General features: G+C 53.1%; 5 protein-coding genes across 5 annotated transcripts; 2 read left to right on the top strand and 3 right to left on the bottom strand.

The window, feature by feature from the left end:
* Positions 1–538: 538 nt before the first annotated feature.
* Positions 539–2,599, top strand: CPAR01_03027 (RNA polymerase I specific transcription initiation factor RRN3; the record flags this gene model as incomplete). The annotated part of the gene is made up of 1 exon (XM_060487314.1): positions 539–2,599. One exon carries the CDS (start codon positions 539–541, stop codon positions 2,597–2,599), a length of 2,061 nt encoding a protein of 686 aa, XP_060354642.1.
* Positions 2,600–3,266: 667 nt separating this feature from the next.
* CPAR01_03026 (uncharacterized protein) lies at positions 3,267–3,596 on the bottom strand (the record flags this gene model as incomplete). Its single annotated transcript, XM_060487313.1, has 1 exon — positions 3,267–3,596. The coding sequence occupies one exon, from the start codon at positions 3,594–3,596 to the stop codon at positions 3,267–3,269; it is 330 nt and encodes a 109-aa protein (XP_060354641.1).
* Positions 3,597–4,007: 411 nt separating this feature from the next.
* CPAR01_03025 (uncharacterized protein) lies at positions 4,008–4,606 on the bottom strand (the record flags this gene model as incomplete). The annotated part of the gene is made up of 2 exons (XM_060487312.1): positions 4,008–4,272; positions 4,506–4,606. 2 exons carry the CDS (start codon positions 4,604–4,606, stop codon positions 4,008–4,010), a joined length of 366 nt encoding a protein of 121 aa, XP_060354640.1.
* Positions 4,607–4,825: 219 nt separating this feature from the next.
* Positions 4,826–6,816, top strand: CPAR01_03024 (uncharacterized protein; the record flags this gene model as incomplete). The annotated part of the gene is made up of 3 exons (XM_060487311.1): positions 4,826–4,886; positions 5,469–6,198; positions 6,276–6,816. The coding sequence occupies 3 exons, from the start codon at positions 4,826–4,828 to the stop codon at positions 6,814–6,816; spliced, it is 1,332 nt and encodes a 443-aa protein (XP_060354639.1).
* A 1,918-nt stretch (positions 6,817–8,734) lies between these two features.
* On the bottom strand, positions 8,735–12,549 carry CPAR01_03023 (WSC domain-containing protein; the record flags this gene model as incomplete). Its single annotated transcript, XM_060487310.1, has 4 exons — positions 8,735–11,787; positions 11,846–11,982; positions 12,039–12,350; positions 12,410–12,549. 4 exons carry the CDS (start codon positions 12,547–12,549, stop codon positions 8,735–8,737), a joined length of 3,642 nt encoding a protein of 1,213 aa, XP_060354638.1.
* Positions 12,550–20,921: the final 8,372 nt, after the last annotated feature.

The raw sequence follows: 20,921 nt of genomic DNA, 5'->3' as shown, positions 1-20,921 counted from the left end.
CTCCCGTCATTGTTCCATTACCGAGAGTGCACGGTCCAGACAAATTCCAGGGGTCTTGAGTGCTCTGAAAGACTGAGCCTGGGGGCAGCCTACCAGCCCAAGTCCATGTTGAACGAGGCACGTGCGCAGCCCCTCCAGTCTCAAAATTTTCCCCCCTTCGCAGCCAAACAGAACGGCGGGCAGCCCACTCGACGAAAAAAAGCGTCGGCGGCAGCTCACGCCGAACTAGAAACTTTACCAGGCAACCACCCGCCACCGTACCACGAAATAATTTCGGTCGGCCGACATAACAACGTCCAGAAACCAAAACGTTCTTTCGAGGACAATAATTCGAAACGATTCCACATTGTCGCAAGAGAGCGAGACATGCATAACGACTTTCCCTGCAGATCCTCGCGCCACACGTTGACCCTTCAATGAGAATTGCCAGCCGCCGACCACTGTGAAGATCTGACCTCGAGCCTGAGCCGCCGGAAGAAAGAGAGGGAAGACGAGGGCGAGAGCACAGAGCCTCGGCCACCACAAACAACCCATTCTCATGCGTCCTTTCACCCCCATCTCCAGACACCGGTCTGGTCCACCACCGAGAACGGCGACGCCCATAAAAAGCATCTTGCGTCAAACGACAGTCCTCGGCCGGAGGAAAGCTGACGAAATCGAGTTCGATGACCCGCCCTCGAGCCCGACAAAGAGGCGGAAAGTCCTCATCAACGAAATGAAAAACCGCGTCTTCGAGTTTGGCAGTCGCTCAATGGACGAGGTCAACTTGGAAGTGAGGAAGGCACTGGAGGAGCACCTCATGGGCGAGGACGAGGACTACGACATGCTCAAGGAGATTTTCGCCAACGACAAGCAGCGATACCTGCCACCCGTCGCCGGAGAAGATGAGGATACGCTCAAGCCCCAAGAGCTCAAGGGCTACGTTCTGGCGCTGACCAGCTGCGTGCCGCTGCTGAAGAACAAGGCTTGCAATGGCCTCGTGAAGACCGTCTTGCAGGTCTCGTGGTTGGGCCGCGACGAGGACTTCTTCAAGGTGTACATCCAGTTCCTGGCCGCTCTCGTCAGTGCCCAGGGATCCTATCTGACGCATGTCTTGTCCATGATCGTCGAAAAGTTCTCTCACTCTAGACAATCAGAGTGGAGCGTCGCCGATTTTCCTACCGTCAGCCGAGCAACGATGCGCGAAAGGCTACACACCGGCCTTCAGTACATTCTTCAAATGTTTCCCGCCGCCACACCTGTTCTCCGCGGCCTCCTCGAAACCAAGTTTCCCTTCGATGACGACCCGAAAAAAATGTTCGTTGCCTACGTCAACAACCTTCTGAGGTTGAAGGAATACGCGGGAGATTTGGACCTCGAAATTGTCGACGTGCTGCTGTCACGACTGGTTAAGATTGATGTCCAGATGCAGACGGATCTCGACGACCTCGACGACGACCTTACGGCGTCAGTTGCCTACGCGCTCAGCAAGTCATTGGATACCGGCTCATGGGAGGGCGATGAGGAAGCTTCGGACGAAGACAGCGATGACGAGTCCGTCGACAGCGATGATTCCGACTTTGATGACAATGAAGAAAAGATTCGCGTGGTCAAGGGCAACGTTGAAAAGCTGGATGCTATCCTCGATACGCTGTTCGCCCACTACACACCCCTCTTCGAAAATCCCGATTCGGATCAAGCATGGGAGCGATATGCCTTGCTCGTACAGTCATTTGGAAAAATCGTGCTGCCAACGTACAAGTCCCGTCATACCCAGTTCCTCCTTTTCCACTTTGGCCAAATGTCAGCTCGCCTGCGCGACACCTTTGTCGGCAGTTTGATGCACATTTTTGGTTCGCAAAACCGACCGAGCTTTGTTCGTCAAGCAGCGGCAACATACCTTGCCGGATTCATGGCGCGAGGCGCCCACGTGCCGTCTGACTTGGTGCGCACAGTCTTTGCGCTGTTGCTCAAGCAGATGCAAATCTACCGCCTCAAGCACGACGCGGACGCCCGAGGACCAGATCTGAGAAGACATCAGATCTACTACGCACAAGTACAGGCCGCGCTGTACATGTTCTGCTTCCGCTGGCGCGACTTGATTGTGTCCACACCAGAATTTGTCGACCCAGAGGACCCCGCATCATATCTTGGTCACGAGCTGGAATGGATGCAAGGGATGAGAGAAGAGCTCTCTGCCAGCGTATACTGCAAGATGAATCCTCTCAAGATCTGCGCACCGGCTATTGTCGAGGAGTTTGCGACACTATCACACAAACTCGGTCTCATGTACATCTTCCCGCGTGTCGAGGAGAACAAGCGGATCAGACTGTCACAATTTGTATCAGACACCTACGGCACAGGCGGCGCACTCCGAGATACGGGCTCGGGAGCGCAAGACGAGGAAGCATACCAGCTTGACCCCTATTTCCCGTTCGACCCTTACCAGCTGCCCGTGAGCAAGCGGTGGGTCCAGAACGATTACGTACACTACCAGGCTATCCCGGGTCTTAATATGACGGCCGACAGTGACAGCGAAGACGACGACGAGGAGAACGTTCCGGAGACAGACGTTGAGGAAGACACTGCTACCGCCAGCGAGGACGAAGACGACGACTGAAGCGGGTTCCGTGAGAGAGGCGGGGCAGATCAAATGCATTCATACGGCGTTGGGTGGTCACAAAAAAGTAAAAGCGAATTTGGGCCAATTTGGCATTGATTACATGATTCCCGCAAGGCGTTTGGGGGTGAAGAAGACGACGAAGAGATTTGAGATGTTGGAAAGTGGTGGAAAGATTTCTGGAAGCAGACCATGTCGAAGATGTTAAAGAAACAAAACTTCTGAACCGCTCTACGAATAGTGGGTGTGAGAAAGATGAGAAAGAGATACCTAGCTTTCGTCAACCCACAACAAGGTCGCTGCCAGTACAATGAAAACCAAATCATTGTCAAGACTTGTTTCTCAGCGCTTCAGCTTTTCAGCCGCTACCATTCCTTTCGTTTCTCGCTGCCCTCCCTCATCGGTGACAAATCGTTGCACCAATTTGAATCTGATTTGAAAAGACGCAAAGGGATGGATGGATGTGCAGTACCTGAGTAAGATCTTATCAAGGTAACTCAAATTCTTAGATTCTATCGAGATTGCAGCTGAGGTGACACTGCCTCCCTCCCCCACGGTAAAATGGAACGGTGTTAGGCGCCAGGCACGTGAGGTGATCGGCCACTTGTCCCTCAATTGGATAAGCGCCGTCCCTCACCTCGCTTCCCTCTCCCCTCAGGCCTGTCGGTTAGTTCCCTTGGCATGCCACTGTGCCGCCCGGCAGACGGACGAACAAGCCCCAGAATCCCTGAGAACCCCTGGGAGGAGGGGCGATTTCCTGTGCGGTGTAGGTAGGTAGTGCTGTACTCCGTACGCTGCGGCGCTCTGGCGGTCCCTGCCAACAGCGAGGAAGTTTAGCTGGCTCTGGCGCTCTCTCTATTTCCATTCTCTGGGCCCTTTCCTCCTGCTCTTGCGGAGGTGCGCTGATGAAGAGGAGGAGAATGAGGGTCTCCTCTCCCCCCCGAAGGCGGGCAGAAGAAAAGAAAAAGGCGCCCATGGGAATTTGGAATTCGCCCATCTTTAAGGCGGACGAAATCCCCTCACGGGCTGCCCCTTCCCATAGTTTTGAAACTCCGCTCCGAACCGGTGGGAACATTTCCACCTAATTATCTGCAAACGAGAGAGGGAAAAAACGTGACGACACTTTTTTTGGTGAGCGATCGATCAATCGGAAGTCATCGACGCCAAACGTCACCCCGCTCATCGCACCTCTCATCTCATCACTCAACTCACCTCACGCACTCACTCACTCACATCTCACCAATCCACCACAGAACGCCGACCGACACCACACACCTCCCATCGTCGGCGGTGAAGTTGCAGCGCCCAGCTCATCTCAATTGCAATTCACGGCGTGTCGCGGTAATGGCGGACAATCAGGTGCGGCTGCAGCACGAGGCTTCGGTGAGGGCGGGGGAGGGGCAGCACCTCAGCCAACACCAAGGCCAGCAGCAGCAGCAACGGCAGCAATATGACAGGTCAACGAGCGGCGACAGTCGAGCCGGCTTCGAGGAGTACTGGAGAGAAGAGAAGGAGAGCGAAAGGGCTGGGAGGGTGCAGTTCGTGAACGAGGGGCCGCCTTACCATCATCAATCGTCGTCGTCGCCGTTGGATCACCAATCGCAGCAGGTGTCGGGAGGAGGAGATCAGGAACTGCAGGGTTCTCGTGAGTATTTTGTGTTGTTTTCTTCATCCTGATGACTTTCGGTTTTGTAAAATTTTGTGTATTGCAAAGTTGCGATGACAAGTGTCAGGAGTTGTCTTTCCCTTCATCCCGTCTTATCTTTGATTCCACATGCGCTCGTCCCATTTCTTATTTTTATTTTCCTATTCTCCTCCCGCCCGTTTTTGATTCACATATCCACCTCCCTTTCTCGGCCTTCATGATTCCACACACCTTCGTTGCTTGTTTTTTGGTGTTCCATACCTGTCCTTCCCTGTAACATCGTGGCCCGCCCGTTCGCCCGCCCGTCCCCGTCCCCGATCGACGAGTGCACCGCCAGGGTCCTGGTGAATCGCATCCATCATGTTGGTGGTTTCAGTGACCTTGTGTGGAACCGGTCACCTTCCCCATAATCAGTGTCCATGGATGTCTCAGAGAGAAATACATGGGGATGAAGGGGACCAGAAGCCGACAATCCATGATCCAGAAGTGGTGGATGGTAGGATGAGAATAGGGATGGGGATGGGCTTTGTGAGTTATGCTATGTCAACCCCATGCCGGATTCCTCATGATTCCTCATCATCATGCCACCCACATCACACCCGAACCCTCTTGTGGCGTTAGACCCCTTCCCGCCGCTAAGAAGTCCGAAGTTGGTGTGGTGGATTCGGGGGATCCGCGAACCGACCACAACCGCTGCTTGCTTGCTTGCTTGCTCGGCCTGCCCTACCAAACTAGCTATGCCCATGGGCCATTACCCAATGAACCACGTTTTCCATGTTGGTTTCTGGCAAAGCCGCACGAGCAATGCCGGGGGATGAGAGCTGGTGTCCTGGCATCTCTCCTTCCCGACCTGATTCCAACGTCTCCCGGCTCGACGGTTGCCCGATGCGGCACACACCGCTGGTCATGGACCCCCGCGAATCACGTCTAGACGAGGCTTGGCTCCTGGAATCATCCATTCTCTGTTAGGAGACTATCCTACCCGTACCTTAACCACCCTCACTTCACTTACATCCACACCTGTACCCATGTACGAAATACCCATGCCACCTTTACGATCATCTACATTCCCGGATTCCTCATGTCTACGTCCAAGCTCCCGCCTTGGCTCCCATTCTCATATGCTTATATACTCTTTCCCTCCCTATCTCTTTCTCCCACGTGGGAAACCCATCACCTGAGAAAAACCATGCAACTCCAGATCAGACTAGAGAACTAATATAGTCCAACCCCCAACTCCAGCAGAATCAACAACACCCGGCCTCACGTCCGCAGAAAAGGCCAAAGAGAAGGCCAAGCTTCGCCGCCAGCAGGTCCGCAAGGCCCAGATCCAGCACCGCACCCGCAAGGCCAACTACATCAAGCAGCTCGAGCTCGACGTCTGCAAGTTCAGGGATATGATCGCCGCCGCCGAGAAGGAGGTCCTCGCCTTCCGCCGCGAGAACGAGAACATGAGGGGCGCCCTCACCGCAAGAGGATTCGCGGTACCTTCTGAAAGCGCAAAGGGCGAGAGCGTCGTCGTCAGCGAAGTGCGGATCCGCGGGTCGCAGGAGCCCGTGGCGGTGCCGGAAGGAGTGTCGATGGCGCCGGCGGTGGTCCAGCAGCAACAGCAGCAGCAGCAATTACCTGCCGTCCCGGCACAACGACAACTTTCCCAGCAGTCAGAGGACCAACAAGCACAGTACTCGGCGGCTGCTCCCCAGGGCGAAGAATCCCAGGTGGTGGCATATCAACCTCAGACGCTGGACTACGACCCGTACCCGCCGGTCGACCTCTTTGCGGACGTCAACATGGGCGAGGTCACAGTCACGATGCGCAAGGACGACGCCCTCGGCACGCCGTGCTTCCAGATCTCGTCGCCGTCGGCCGCGATCACATATACCCAGTCCCAGCCGCCGTCAGCAGATCAGCTGTCTGCGGAACAGGAGATCATTGCCATCAACCTCATTCTGGCGTATGTTGCCACAAACCCCCCGCCCCCAGCAATCATCGTCGCTGTAATTTTACTAACTAACCTCTCTTTACACACAGCATGGAACACATCTGCTGGAACCACTTCCACCCTCGCCAATTCCCCGCCCACGGCGACACCTGCAAGGCCGCCTCGGGCCACACAATGATGGCCTCGACCCTCTGCATGTCCTCCGCCCCCGCCCGCGTCTATCGCACCATCCGCCGCGGCGAGGCCTCCACCGTCTCGCACACATGGCAAGCCGACACCGGCGCGGGATCCTCTCTATCTCTGAAGTCCCTGCTGGCCCTCGCCAAGACGCTGAACCCGGGCGACATCGAGCTCACACCCGTGCAGGCGTGGTTCGAGCTCGCGGCGCGGTACGGGGCCGCGGCGCTGATGCGCGGAAACGTGATTGAGGCGCTCAAGAGGGAGTTTTGCGGGGTGGTGGATTGTATTCACTTTGGGGCCATCATTGAGCGGGATGCGTTTGAGAGTGTGGTGGCGAGGGTTATGGAGCAGGTGGGCGTTCCGGAGCTGGAGTGGGAGATGGATGTTGATGAGGGGGCTGGTGTGCATGCTGGGGGTATGGTGTATGGTGCGCAGCAGATTACGGCTTGAAGGTGAGGGTTGAGAGGAGGCATTCACCCCCATGACCTGGCATTTTGACTGCGGGAGTGGGAAGGCTTTCTTGAGAGTGCTGCGAGGTGTGGATTGCATATCGTCTACTGCGCCGAGGCGACTGATGAATTTACGATGGTTTCACGACTTTTACAAAAGGGAGAGAAGGGGATTTAGGCCGCATATTTTGCATCTCTAGACTGAAGACAGATCATGGATGAGATACATAGCAACTGCACAGAGAACCATGGTCCCCTAGAAAGCAGGGAACTTCACAAAGACTACATATCAATTAAGCAAGCCTTCAATTCGTGCAAGAGAGAGTCTCAAGTTTACTCTACACATATCCAGAGCCTCGTATAAGTACACCTACCCATCGTCTGGTACGGAGCTGGCCAGCAGGGGCAAAGTGGCCTCATTTGCATGTTGACTCTGACTGACCCCTGAGGGAAGAAAAAAAAGATAGAGGTCCCTGACCTATACCCTCCGGTAAACGTCGGTTCTCAAAGATCATTTAGTCCAAAAAAATGTAAGAGACGAAGTGAAGTCAAACGGTTTGTCAACGGGGCGCTTGCCAAGCTTCACCATGATTGGGCGGGCAGGCGGGCTGACTGCTCCTCATGTGAGAAGGTGGAGATGTATGCAATGCATGTGGAATCTTCCTGTCTGTACCTTACACAATGTATCCGTACCTCTCCCTGTCTTCCGCCTCCTCACACCGAACTCCTCGCCCAGCTCTCAGACGCGTCTACCGACTTTACCAAGTAGTGTATTCCAAACGGTACGTCAAAAACCGAAATATCTCCACATTGTCTCAGACCGTCTGGAAACAGCGAAGACGAAACTTGGCTAGCCGGCTGGATGTACGGATGTACGAGCCATGTATGTAATACGTCGATCCCTGCTTTGGGAATTTTTTTGTCATCTTTTGGAATCATTGTTTCCCTTCTCCATTCACCGCTGTAACCTCAAATGCAGACACAGGGAAGGAAACCGGGGGAAAATCCATTGGGTGGAGAAAGGAAGACGGGGGGCCCTCTTATGGAGTATCCGTTTCCACAATTCTTGTTGACGGAATCATACTACGTACATGGGAGTCTTTGTCAGATCCGAAGACATGCATGAAGGAAAGAGAATCGAGACTCAATCTAGAGATGGTGAGTCTATCAGTTCCTCTCCATGTAACTCGCTATAGTATGCAGGACGGGGATACTTTTCGGGATTCGGTCGTTCAGGTCTTTTCCTTGTGCGGTGAGTAGCGGTGAGTTGATCTTCCTCGTCCGTAGGGGTTTTGCTCCGATAAACGCTCCGTTTGACCAAAATAACGTAGCACTAAGTCCTCAGACTAGCCTAGCAGGAGTTGGAGGGGTCTAACTCAATGCCTAGCTTGCAAGATTCGGGCCAGATTCAGCCTCAATAGCAGCTCATTCCTTACAGAACTTCTATCAAGGTTGCATTTGATGGATGCCACACTTTGTGCACTTTGTAGCCTGGGAACAAAGTTACGAGAGCACATCACATCCAACGGGGTGCCACACGATGGTGAATTTTAAATGATTATAATTATATACTAAAACTAGTCTGCAGAAATGCCAAGTGTGGCCTCGTCAATGCAGGAGATTTACCCAAGTCCTTGATGGACATCGTCATGAGTATCTGTATTCCCTTTGAATAACGAAAAATAAACTCCCAAATCATATTTCGCCATATTGACTGTGTGTGTGTCTGTATGTGATCAGACATGTGTTTTTATCCCTAGGTCTAAAAGAAAGAAGATGCCCGAGAGAAGGAGAGAAGAAGAGAAAGTTTGGGATATCGCTTGTGAAAATAGTCAGGTAAAATGAAAAGAGCTCCTGGGACACAAAGCTCAAGTCTAGTTGGGAATAATGACGCTTTGAATGTTGGAAAGATGTGGCTTTTAGACACCAGGCACCTTGAAGCCGGAGACTTGGGGCCAGTTGCCCAGGCTGGCGGGATCGCCACCGATGCGGACATAGACACCGACAGCGGGAATGCCGCCGTCGAGGACGAAGAACTGGTACCAGCCCGGAGGGGCGATACCGGCGTTGGGAGGTGCTGTGACGGTGCAGGTGGTAGGCCCGCAAGTGACAGCGGGGAAGAGAGTGCGAGCACCCATTGAGTTACCGTGCGTCGATCCCACAGCACCGAGGAGGGAGACCGTGATGTCGCCGTGAAGGGGGGCGTGACCAAGGCTGACAGAGATCTGCTGGCCGTAGGTCCAGTCCGTGTTGGCGATGGTGAAGGTAGGGCGAGTCTTGCCGGAGGTGAGGTAAGGAGGCTTGAAGACCTCGACACGGTACTCCTGGGGGTTGACGCCATCTTCGGGGTCAGAACCACTGACGAGAACGCGACCGTCAAGAAGAGTGATGGACTCGGAGTGGTAAAGGCGGGCAATGGTGGTGTTGGCCATGACTGTGATGCGCTGGCCAATCTTCTTCGAGGGGTCGTACAGAAGAGCATTGAGGTTGGGGTCGTTGGCGAGACCGAACCCAGCAACACCGTGCTGAGCACCGTTGTTGATGAGGTAAGTTCCATCAGGAAGGGGGGCAATGCAGGACATGACACGACGCGAGGGCATACGCTCAATCACCCACTTAGGGTTGGTGCCTTCGGGCTCAATGGAAACGCAGTTGTCCATGGCAGTAGCAGGGCCCTCGGTAGAACCACCGCAGATGAGAACGCCAAGCGGGTCAGTGTAGGGAGCGTGCTGGGGAAGAAGAACACCAGTTCCCTCAAGAGGATAAGTACGACCGCCCTTGGGGTTGTTGACAGCACCAGGGATGTTGGGGAGAATCGTCTTGGTGTTGAAGGTGACGTGGTCAAGAATTCTAGCCTCGTTCCAGTACGCAACGAAGATGTCCTGACTGGGGAGAACGGCAACGAAGGGATACAGGTTGTTGGGATCAGTGCGCGCGAGCCAATCCATGTACAAGGGCTTAGTGCCAGTGCTGGGTAGAAGCTCGATGGTGGGCACAGCGCGGCCGTTGGATCCCTCCTCACCACCGATGACGAAGATGGAACCGTTGGCCATGATCATAGCAGAGGGATACCAGCGGCCATCCTGCAGGCGGAGGTTGGTAACGTCCTCCTGCCAGTCATTGGTGCCAGGGGTTCCAGGCTTGCCATCGGGCCAGTACAGGCGGACGCCGTAGGTAGAATCACCAGACCATCCACCAATGTTGAGCTGGCGACCAGCCTTGTCAGGAAGGGTGATGCCGGCAGAGCAGAAGATGTCGGTCTTGACGTGCATCTCTCTCCAGGCTTTGCTGATATCCGGGACGAGGGAAAGGTCGAGCTCGTAAGCGCCGGTAGAATTGGGCGGGCCAGTGCCGAATTTCTCGAGGAAGGAAACTTTACCGGTGATGGTCTCCATCGTCATCAGGGGAATGGTCACACCGCCAATAAGGTTCTCGTAGACACCGGCACTGGCAGCATCGGTACCGAAGTTCCATGAGTAGAGAGGCGTAGTGCCAGTCCAGAAGTAGGTCGAGAGGCGAGCACCACCACCGCAGATGGAGCTGCGGTTTCCAGGGCAAACAATGTTGCACTCAGAGTCGTCGACAAAGGCGGCCTTCTGGGTGACGATGTTGGCAGGGTCACCACAGTAGCATTCTTCACCATACTCGAGTCCGGCTGCCATGTATCCGTACTCGGCGCACCTGTCCAAGCACATACCGGCCGTCATGGTACCAGGAAACAGGTTCTGCCAGTAGAACGTACGCGGGTTAGGCTGAGCTCCGACATTGTCCTGAACACAGCCCTGGTAGGTCCAGCTTCCGTTGAAGCCGCTTCTCTGAGGAACAGGAGGAGCGTATGTCTGAGGAGTGCCCTTGGAGATGATGGTCATACGATTACCGCCACCGCACATTTCGGAGGCCTTACCCCCACAGGCAGTGTTGCAGGATGTCGGGTCAGATGCCACAGCACCGCCGTTGTAGATGGCGTTACCGCAGAAGCACTGAGTATGATACTCGGCACCAGCGACAGTGTAACCGGCATCGGAACAGGCCTTGGCGCAGGAAGCGAGGGTCATTGCCGGGTCATCTTGAAGCTGGTTGGGAAGAATGCGGCCGTTCAGGTTGTCGACCCAGCAGCCCTGGTTAGTCCAGCCAGTGGGGAACCCAGTGGCAGCGGGGGCTGCTGTAGAGCTGGTAGATGAAGCGGCACTAGTCACTGAGCCACTGACAGTTGAAGATGAAGCTGATGAGGATGAGGACGAAGACTGGGTTGCGCTTCCAATGGTGTAGACAGAAAGGCGATTGCCCTCTCCGCAGTACTGGAACTGGTTGCCCATGCACTTCATGGAGCACTGGCTAGACGGAGCAGCGACTGAGCCAGCGGCAAACGAGTTACCACACCAGCACTCGCGAGAGTATTCGACACCGAAGAAGGTGTTTCCATCGCAGAAAGCAGCACACTTCTCCAAAGTCATGTCGTCAGAAGCGGTTGTCTTCGCGCTGAGAGCACGGGCGTTTGTAGCTTCAGTCTGGCAGCCATACCACTTCCAAACACCGACAGTCGCGGGTTGACTGGGGCCAGTCGGGGTGGGGGTCGCGGAGCTGCTGGAGGAAGAACTGGAAGAGACAACAGTGCTGGAAGAAGATACAACATTGCTAGATGAGGAAACCACGCTGCTGGACGAGGAGACTGCGCTGCTGGACGAGGAAATGACGCTGCTGGAAGAGGAAACAGCAGTGCTGGACGAGGAAATGACGCTGCTGGAAGAGGAAACAGCAGTGCTCGAGGAAGTGCTGGTGCTTGAGCTGGAAGTCGAAGCACCTGTTGGCGCAGGGGTAGATGTTGAGGTGGGAAGAGGCTTGTACTGGTGCTGGAAATCGTAGACATTCAAACGGTTGGGGCCACCACAATACTCAGAAGAGTTGCCGTTGCAGAGCATGTTGCAGCCATCGACGGCAGGGGCACCGCCGTTGGAGATGGTGCTGCCACAGACTGGTAGCAAAAGTGTTAACGATTTACTATGAGAATCACAAGCGCAAGGAAAACTTACAGCATTCGCCAGAGTATTCGACACCAGCGAGGATGAAGTTAGCATTAGCGCAAGCAGCAGTGCACTTGGCAACGGTCATCTCGCCACCAGGAATGCTTCCGATTCCGTACGTGAGAGCACGGCCAGTGGTTCCCTCTCTATTGGTCTTGTCAATTGTGTGGTCTTGAAGTCGTCGAGGCAGTATTCAACTCACGAGTAGCACCCAATGCTGCTCCAGTCGCCAACACCGGGGTTGACAGAGGGGCCCAAAATGAGGGACGTCTGATATAACGACAGTCGGTTGGGGCCTCCACAAGGCTGAGTAGCGTTTCCGCTGCATGGCGTTGAGCAGTCGGCCTCGTTGGCGAGAACACCGTCCTTGGCCAAGGCATTACCGCAGTAGCATTCATTGTAGTACTCGGTACCAGCGTAGGAGAAGCCCTTGTTGTAGCAGTACGTTGTGCAGGCATCGTTGCTCATCTGCCCATTTGCCGTGGTGGCATCAGAGATTGTTCGGCCGACATCGCTATTGTTTGGTCAACACTTTGAGTTTTGTTCAGAAGCCTTTCTCACGGGTTATCATACACATAGCAGCCCTTGTAGGTGTAGCCGTGAGGGAGAGTTGCGGGAGGCGCCGCGCGTTTGTAAATGCCAGGTGGATAAGCGAGTGCATTAACGAGGGAAGACGCAGAAAGAACAACGAAAGACAACTGTGTGGTCCTCATGGTGACAAGTGTGTGCCAAGAGGCAGAAACCAACACAAGATGTTGATACTAAGGAGTGTATAGAAGAGGTGAAGGGTGAAGAGGAAAGAGGGTCATGATGAAGCCGGGAATCATGAAGGTATATATGAATTTCGATTCACGGCATGGGCAATCTCATGTGGCAGCGAGTGGCCCAACACGAAGGAGCCCTAGGGAAACGGGTACGCGATAGACCCGACTAGGCTCCCGGCGACTTCTACCACCTCGAGAGAGAGGCGATACCCCCCTCGTGGGCCAGGGGTTCCCGGAAGGTTGCAACGGAACAGAGTCCAAGAAGGGGACTAGGGGTTGCCATACTCACATGGAGGGCTAGTACACAAGAGTATCAGTAAGGCTAACCGGGGAAGCCAGATGGGCGTAAGCTGTGCACTTGCAGCATGTAGTGTGGGATTAGCCTACGTGGTGGGCCGGGAGCTGACTTCTTGGTGCCAGGCTGGGATGATGGGAGAAGACCGAGGTTACTCGTAAGGGGTGGAAGAGAGAATTGGGACATTGTCAGGTCGCGAACCTGGATTGAGGGCTGAAGACGATACACACGAGGCGAGAAACAATGAGAAAGAACTAGACGCTAGCCGTGAATAACCTCTCGACTCATTACGCCTGGGTAAGAAACCGTTAGCCGCCCTGGACCATTCCAGTGGTGCCGCTCTCGCTATTTCCATAGCTATGTCTGTGGCAGATAATATTGTCCGTCTCCTCCACTTAGGTGTGAAGGAGCGAAGCGCCTTGTGTGTGCGAGACGGCAAGAAGGGGGCAATATGGGAGAGGGGCGTTCTAAAGCCCAGAGTAGGAGGCTTCGTGGCTTCGGACTAAGAGACGGTTGTATGGCCAGACGAGAGGCAGAAAACGCCGGGCTCCCAGACCAGCTCTTGGCCCAAATGACAACCTTGAATATGTGGAGATTAAGCACCAGATGCAAGGAGATGGGCAGGAAAGACCAGACTGAAGGGTGCGTGCGCTGACTTTGTTGCAATTCGTTCAACTGGCAAGTGACGGGAAGATGTGTGTGTTGTGTTTTCTCCAAGATGCGCGCTTTGGGATCAGGGTCGTCGAGCAGACTAGCGCCAGAGGGGTTCGTACCCGCGGTACCTTGGGATGATGTGGGGTCTGATCATGCAGGGGCCACCCCAGTCAGCACTTGGCCATCTCTCTTTCCGGCAAGGGGGCAAGGAGCAGGGAACTGATGTTATTGCCATTCTTAGCCGTTGTATTCTTACCAAGTACCTTACCCAGGCAGCGACGAGAACGAGATACGAAGACGCTGCCGCCGTTGTAGATGCAAGGTTATTTCTTACACAGTTTTGTGGCTGGAATACGAGTAAGAGACTTTAGGTCTGGTGGGCACCAAGACCCGAGGATATCCTTACTCATCTAGGATGTAGGGTGTTATTTGTGTTTGCTTGTGGTATCCATTGCCTCAAGGTGGGATCTTCGGTGAAGAAAACTCCGACATTCGCCGCGGTCCCATGAGCAGATCCTCTTGATCCCAACACCATGCCGGTCCATGATCTCGATACAGAATTACAGGGCAACAGTTACACGTCAAACATTCGGTCGTGGAACTCCAAACTCACGAAGAATAGATCAAAAATGGTCAGTGAAGGGTCTGGAACCACGACACCCGAGTAATTATTGCCCTGGCCAAGCTTGTTTCCTGAAGCACTACATGAGCCGCACCGCAAGCCATCTCGAATGCGGCTGAGAAGTAGTGCTGGTGACGATCCCACGCCTTTGATGTTGCTTGTTATTCTGGGCTCGGTATCCTAGAGATGGAAGATCTAAAACTCGAACTCCTCGTCTGCGACGTTGTGATTTACGAGCCGCATCCAAATTTGGAGCACGATAGCACCCGTTTCAATGACAAAGGATTTTCATCCAGAATGGGACCCGAGGCGTTGCGTCGGTGGAGCTCTGCCGTGGTTGACCAGACATCAATGTCATTGTGGGCTGTGAGAACAAAGGCCAGCAAGAATTACCGCTGTGGTACCGGATGCTTGGGAACTTGGTTTGCTGCCAAGAAGTGTCAAAGGAGGGAGCGAGGCTTTTCCTTCTCCATTGATTCGAGCAGTCGGCCGTAGTTCTCGTCCGAAGCCCAGCAACCGCTCTCTTGGCTTGAGATAGCCGGGAGAAAACCCCCGCCCAGAAAGTGTCTAATAACCGAGACCCGTTAAGCCATTGCGATGCGAGTTAGACAGCCGATGGCCAGTGCTTTTTGTGTCAGTTTCTTGCCATCGGACGATACGAGATGTTAGTTGCTGACTTGCAGTAGATTGGACGAGTCAAGATGACTTGACTTTTCCCTTTGACTGGCATTTCGACCGGCGGCAACCAGGTCCCCTGACCCGTGGACCCCGTAGACTGTGGTGCGGATTCACGGAAGGAGGGACCCCTGCAACTCCACACTTGAAAGTACCTCCCTAAGTACATTTCTGCATCTTCGATGCCCTGGTACCCTGTCGTTCTGGTCACCTTAATCCAGATTAGGTTAAGTGGGTAACGTGGGATCGAATGCCCCTGGGCGAAAAGGGGGTGGATAGAGGAAGGCGTGAGATTGAGTGGCTGCTTCCAGTTCAGAGCCGTAATCCTGTGCCGCCTTCCTGCTGTTGAACATCCGATGTTTCCACGTTAATCTGATGCTGGCAACTGCCTTCTTGCCCAAAGCGAGTGCCGCCGCCAAATACCTACCTATTCTAAACGATGGAAAGTAACAACCTGGAAGCTACCTATCTGAGGGAGGTACGGATGGACCTTTCCGTCCTCACCTTCCTTCCGTCAGCGGAATGGCAGTAAGGTACATCCCGAGGCCTAACACAGAAACGCCTAGTGTGTATCCGTCCCATTCTCCGAATCCTCCGGTAGCCACACCGTCCACAAACACAAGAATAAACTCGAACTGGACCACGTTACCAACGACACGGTAACGAGCCTCGTCCGTTGATATCAAACGTAGAGACGTACGGCGTAGTCGGATGCAGACAACTAAACCTAAAGCTAAACCTTTGGAGATATCCACACCGTTCGATATCACATCCCACTATTCAGTTCAGCCTTGAAACCCGGCGTGGGAAGTGTGTAACGGCCTGCAGTTCGTGCAACACATTGCAGCAAGTTTCTTTTCAAGTTTCGATCCAGCATACGACAAGGCGCTCCCCAGGCTCCTCACAAACGCCTGGAGATCTCTTTCCCCCGCTCTAGGCAGAATTCCCTGCTCTCAGCTACGGCTGGAAGGACAGTTCTTGATTCGACCTGGCCAACTCTCCCAAAGTTTCTTCACTTTAGCGCTGCAGGCCCAGATTGCCCGGTTCGTATGTAATCAACTCGCACCTCTCCGGGGCTTTGTGATCCGTACAATTTCCGCCATCATTTGCTGTCGTCGAGGCGCCCACACTCCGGAATAGCTGAGCCCACGCAGGTTTCATTATTGACAAATGCTGACCACCACCTAGAAGACCTGCATTAGGATACTGCTCGCCGAGACAACCTTATCGGTCGGAAACTTGGCACTTGATCGATGAGGTACGTTTTCAGTCACGGCAAAAGATTGCGACCGATCTTGGGGTCAACAGTTGCGGAAGCGTTGACAAATCGAAAGACTCCACGATGCAGTCCTATCTACGCTGATTTACTGTAATAGAAAAGCATGTATGTTAGACTGAATGTACTTGCGAAGAGCCACGAAACAACCAGCCGACATCGATGAAGCCACGAAGTAACTAAAGCTTGACGAAAATCTCGACTGAACCGCCCCGCGGTTACTCGTCCGCCACTCACCCACAAATGAGTCCAACGACTCAGTTGCCGGGAAATGTCCCAAACGCTGATTAACTCTATTTGAGTCAACTAGCTACTTGGCTCGGCTCAATAGCGTCAGCCAAACCAGCAGCGCTGGGCGAGGCCAGCCTCGACAGCCCCGACAAGTCGCAAGCCACTTCCTGTGCCGCCTTACCTTTTTCTCTTCCGTCGATGATACAAACGCCTCATGCCTTTCTGCATGGCTCAAGAGCCTTCTCTCGAAAATGACTGCAATGGATGCTTGGGCCTGTTCCTGAGGTTGCAATCTGATGTGGCGGCCAAGCCAACCAATGCCAAGCCGGCCTTTCTGTCAGATGCACAGGAGCTGACAATCATCGCAGCTGCACGTATGCATGTAATGCATGGCGATGTGACCTCAGAACCTCGTATACATACCACATTCTCAAAGATCGCGGGGTCTTGAATGGCCTCTTTGCCACGATGCAAGTGGGAGCTTTGGCCCAACTACACAGAGCTGGCCAAAGACTTTGGCGAGCAACCAAGATCGAAAATGTCCAGTCTTCATGACGGAATCAAGTAACACAACCAGCGCGCCTTCAATACACAGACTGCCATCTCTGACGTTGTTGACATGGATCGGAGAGATTCGTCCAAGCAAACCTGGAGAGGTTTCTCCGCCGCTCGTTAATGTCTCTGAACTTGTCTAGCCTTACGCCAACTACCGCCAATACTCAAGTTTCTTCACGGCCGGCTTGAATCAGTCAAGGTCATGGACACTAGGTACCTTATGTGGTTATTGCCTGGAGAGCAGCTCAATCAACAGCCGAGTCCCAGTGGTTTGGGAAAGCACTCGGCGGCGTTGAAAGTGGCCAGCGCCACCCTTGCTGGTTCACATCGATGATCGAGGGCTTGAGATGTCGTCGCTCAAGACACTTGGACATCAAGTTGCGTTCTTTTCTCTATGTTCTGGGCCATCTTTGGCTTTCTTTACCTGCCGGTCAACGGCCGTGACTTCCATTTTGGGAACTAATGCTTGCCGATGCTGACGTGCTGCCTCCTAGCGATTACCGCCAAATATTGAACACCATGGGAGAAAATTCCTCTTGGGTCAACTTTTGCTTCCACAATGCATCTAGCGTTGGGATATGAGACGGCCATGGCCGACGTCCCCCGACATTTTAACATTAGGCCTACGCGGAACCCCGCCTTACTACGCCGATGCCTTATCTTTGAATTAAGGTCGGCTGGACGTTCCAAAAGAGTCTAATCAGACTCGTGGAATTTGGGAGCGGGATCTATCAGCTCCTCCCTTTGACCCCTGACTAGTGGCTCTATCCGCAAAGTTGTACTCTAGAACTGTTGGCACCGCTAGCCCAAACAATAGTCTGTTTCCTCCTCTCAGCTCTCCACACTACTCACTCGCATCTTCAGCCTTGACAACGCTGTTTGTTTTTCACCACATGAGAAACTCTTGCCACTGGCAAAATATCAAGGCTCAAGATCGACAGCAGCGATGGAGTGTGCAGTGTAGGTCGCATACTCTGACAGATGTGCAGGCCTCTTGGCAACAATCGGCTTTTGGCCCATCCGAACTCGACCTCTCGCACAGACTGCGGAGTTAAACAAGCCAGTTCTCATCCATAATCTCGCGAATTGAAGAGTTCGTCCGAAGAATGGTCCGCTTGCTAGGTGTCACCCGCGCCGCCCGAGCGGTCCTGAAGCTGAGATCTCGCCCACGGTCTCTTGCTTGGTTGAGCCTCGAGAAGTGATGTGATCACGGACCTGCACTGGCGTCCTAATGGTCTGGATTCTCATTTCCACATTGCCAATCATTTGCACATCTTCAATGGACTCTTATTGGGCATTCTACGCAGGGGATCTCTATGGGCCACGACAGCCTGCTCTGCATCGATCTGCACTGCGCTGGCATCTTTGCCAAGAAGCACAAGCAGAGGCCATTTCTCTCGGCATGAGGTCTCTTGGTGATACCAAGCTTTGTGGCATCAGGCTGGGAGCTCTGTGCTGGCTTCAGGTGCGGGAGAAGCTTCGAGTTACGTGCGGGAATACATGGGAGCAGTTACTGGAATGCGCCACGATGATATTTGGATGCACTGCTTGGCACGTGCTCGTCGAACTTAAAGAGCGCATGATATCCCCGGTGATCACGCACATCGTACGTGTGCGACAAGAGAAGAATATCGTCGGTTGACCAACTCCCACCGCCTTGTCCGACAAACAGGATTCCAAGTGTCACCATGGTACAAGGTGCTTGACCGCGACTTTAAAATAGCCGTCTTCAACGACACAAAACGAGTCCAAGACGCCAGCCTGAGACAAAAACGGATCATGTCGCGGGAAGCTCAGTCAGGCAATATGTGTCAGCCATCTTTTCGAGCCCCGATGTCTTGCCGGCTGTGACGGCTACGAAAGACTGGAACGCGATGCCCGACAGCCGCGTCTGCAGGTTATTACCTTTCAACAAAAAAACCTTGTTGCACCGTTGAACAACCCGCAGCCCTACCGATCTCGTCATTTTGGGCGCCGTCACATCCGCGGAGGAGGAATTGGTCCCGATGACCACGGCCGAGTTACACAGATGTGCTGGTGGCCTATTGCGATATTGACAAGAAAGGCCCCGAGAGCTACTTACGCAAGTCCGCTGCTGAGTGGAAACTATCTGTTAATTCGGCTCTGTCAAGAGGATGCATAGAAGAGGATTTCAAGGTGGTTTTGTAATACCGTCAGGCAAAGCAGCTGCCCGGAGCTACGTTACCTGCAGTAGGCGGCGGGCGGGCTTTGACGTTGTCGGGCCCATTTCAGGTTGCTGCGATTAAATCCTTATTTATTTTTTTCACCCGCAGCCGTTGCAGATCTGCTAACGTTCGAAAGGCCCCAGCGATGGTCTCGATCTCAATCTGCTAGCTACTACCGAAAACGACGCGAGCGAAAAAGGTAAAGGGAACAGGCCCGCGTTTTCAAAGAAAGATCAACAACGTCGTCTTCAAAGTGGAAACGCGGAGTCCCCTTGCCTCTAGGAAACTGCAAGGGCCCACGATTGGGAAAAGGTTATTTCGTGTGCAGGGCTCTTTTTCTCGGAAGCTGTGTGAGACATTTCTGCTTGGAGCATCTCCCAGATCCAATTCGAGCATGGTCCGCTTGCCGATCTCGACTTTTCTTTTCCGGATTTTTGAGACAACTCGACCAGGGCCAATCGTCGATTATCGAGGTTTTACTAGTGCCGATTTCTTGAGGAGAGGACTTCGATTCATCGTCCGCTCATTCGTCGACATTTTTGCTTTTTGCTGAGACATTTGGACTTGGCAGGGAAGATACTGCAACTGGACGGACAACCCTGCGCTCTGGTAGATTTTCTCTCGCTATGTGGAGAATGTGATAGCTGGACTCGCCCAGCTACGACTTTCTCAATGTCAACTTGCTCGACTTGCCGCGGAATCCCTCTACCGAGACACAGAGTATCAAAATTGCCTTGAGGCTGGTGAAAGCCATCTGGAAGTGTTTTCTCCGACACTGGTCACCCCTCGTCCCGCTAGAGATTCTTTCCTCCCTTTCTATTCGGAACCAGCGTGGGACTGGGAGCTTGCCTCGGGACTAATTCCTCCCTTGCCTTTGCATAGACAAAATAGGTAAGATGGGTTAGTCAAAGATTTTCATCGCTAGATGGTGCAAGAAGCAAAAAAATCCCGACGGGAATTGAACACAGAAACAATCGTCAGCGCAGCAATGTCTTGTGTCTCCACTGACTTTGCTCGGGAGGATTGTGGAACGGATGACACCCGCAATTCTCTTTCGACGTCTTGTGACTATTTTGACAATAGTACTGGACTTTGGTGCTTTGAGTTATCGGGTTGCGAAGTCGACAGAAGTTTCATCTCAACATGTTCCGTATAGTCGAGGCGGCAATGTCTTTGCAACAACACTGGCCGTTTTCCTTCTTTCAGTGTAGTTTGTGAGAAGTAGTCGTATAGAGGTCATACTGAAATATCAATCGATATTGATTTCAATGAGTTGTACGGGTAACACATTGTGCTCGGATACGTGATCCCAGCGCGCATGGCCAAAGGGTTTGTCTCGCGTAGCCTGGCAATCTTGACAAATTTCATATGGTTAGCATATGTCAGGATCTTAAGTCTGTCTAATTACCATGTCTTGATTATTCTAGTTTGAGTTGCTTCAGTGGACGACAAGTATCATTGTATAGAGCGTACTGTTTGACTCTTCGGTTTCGAAACTGTGTGCAGGTATCTGACATGGACAAACTTTTGCGATATTGGATTATTAGATTAAAGAGTGAAAGAGTTGGATCTCTATAACGTCAGTCCTAGCAGCCAATCGAGTCGAGTACATATACTAAGAATGAGGTGCTTTCGTGGAATTACCATTTATCAAAATGGCAACCGGGATTCGACATATTTGCTTTTTTAACATGAACACTTTGGCCATGAAGAGACTCACGGACTACATCTAACAACTTTGAGAAAATCTGACATCAGATAAGAAATATAGAAGATCTAGAGAAGGCAGGAGAATGGTGTAATATCCAACCAGCAGGAAATTTTCTC

The sequence above is a fragment of the Colletotrichum paranaense genome, assembly GCF_030867605.1.
Source record: "Colletotrichum paranaense strain IMI 384185 chromosome Unknown Scaffold_2.1, whole genome shotgun sequence".
Lineage (NCBI taxonomy): Eukaryota > Fungi > Ascomycota > Sordariomycetes > Glomerellales > Glomerellaceae > Colletotrichum > Colletotrichum paranaense.
The sequence above is the reverse complement of the archived record's forward strand: the minus strand, read 5'-3'. Positions and strand labels throughout refer to the sequence as shown.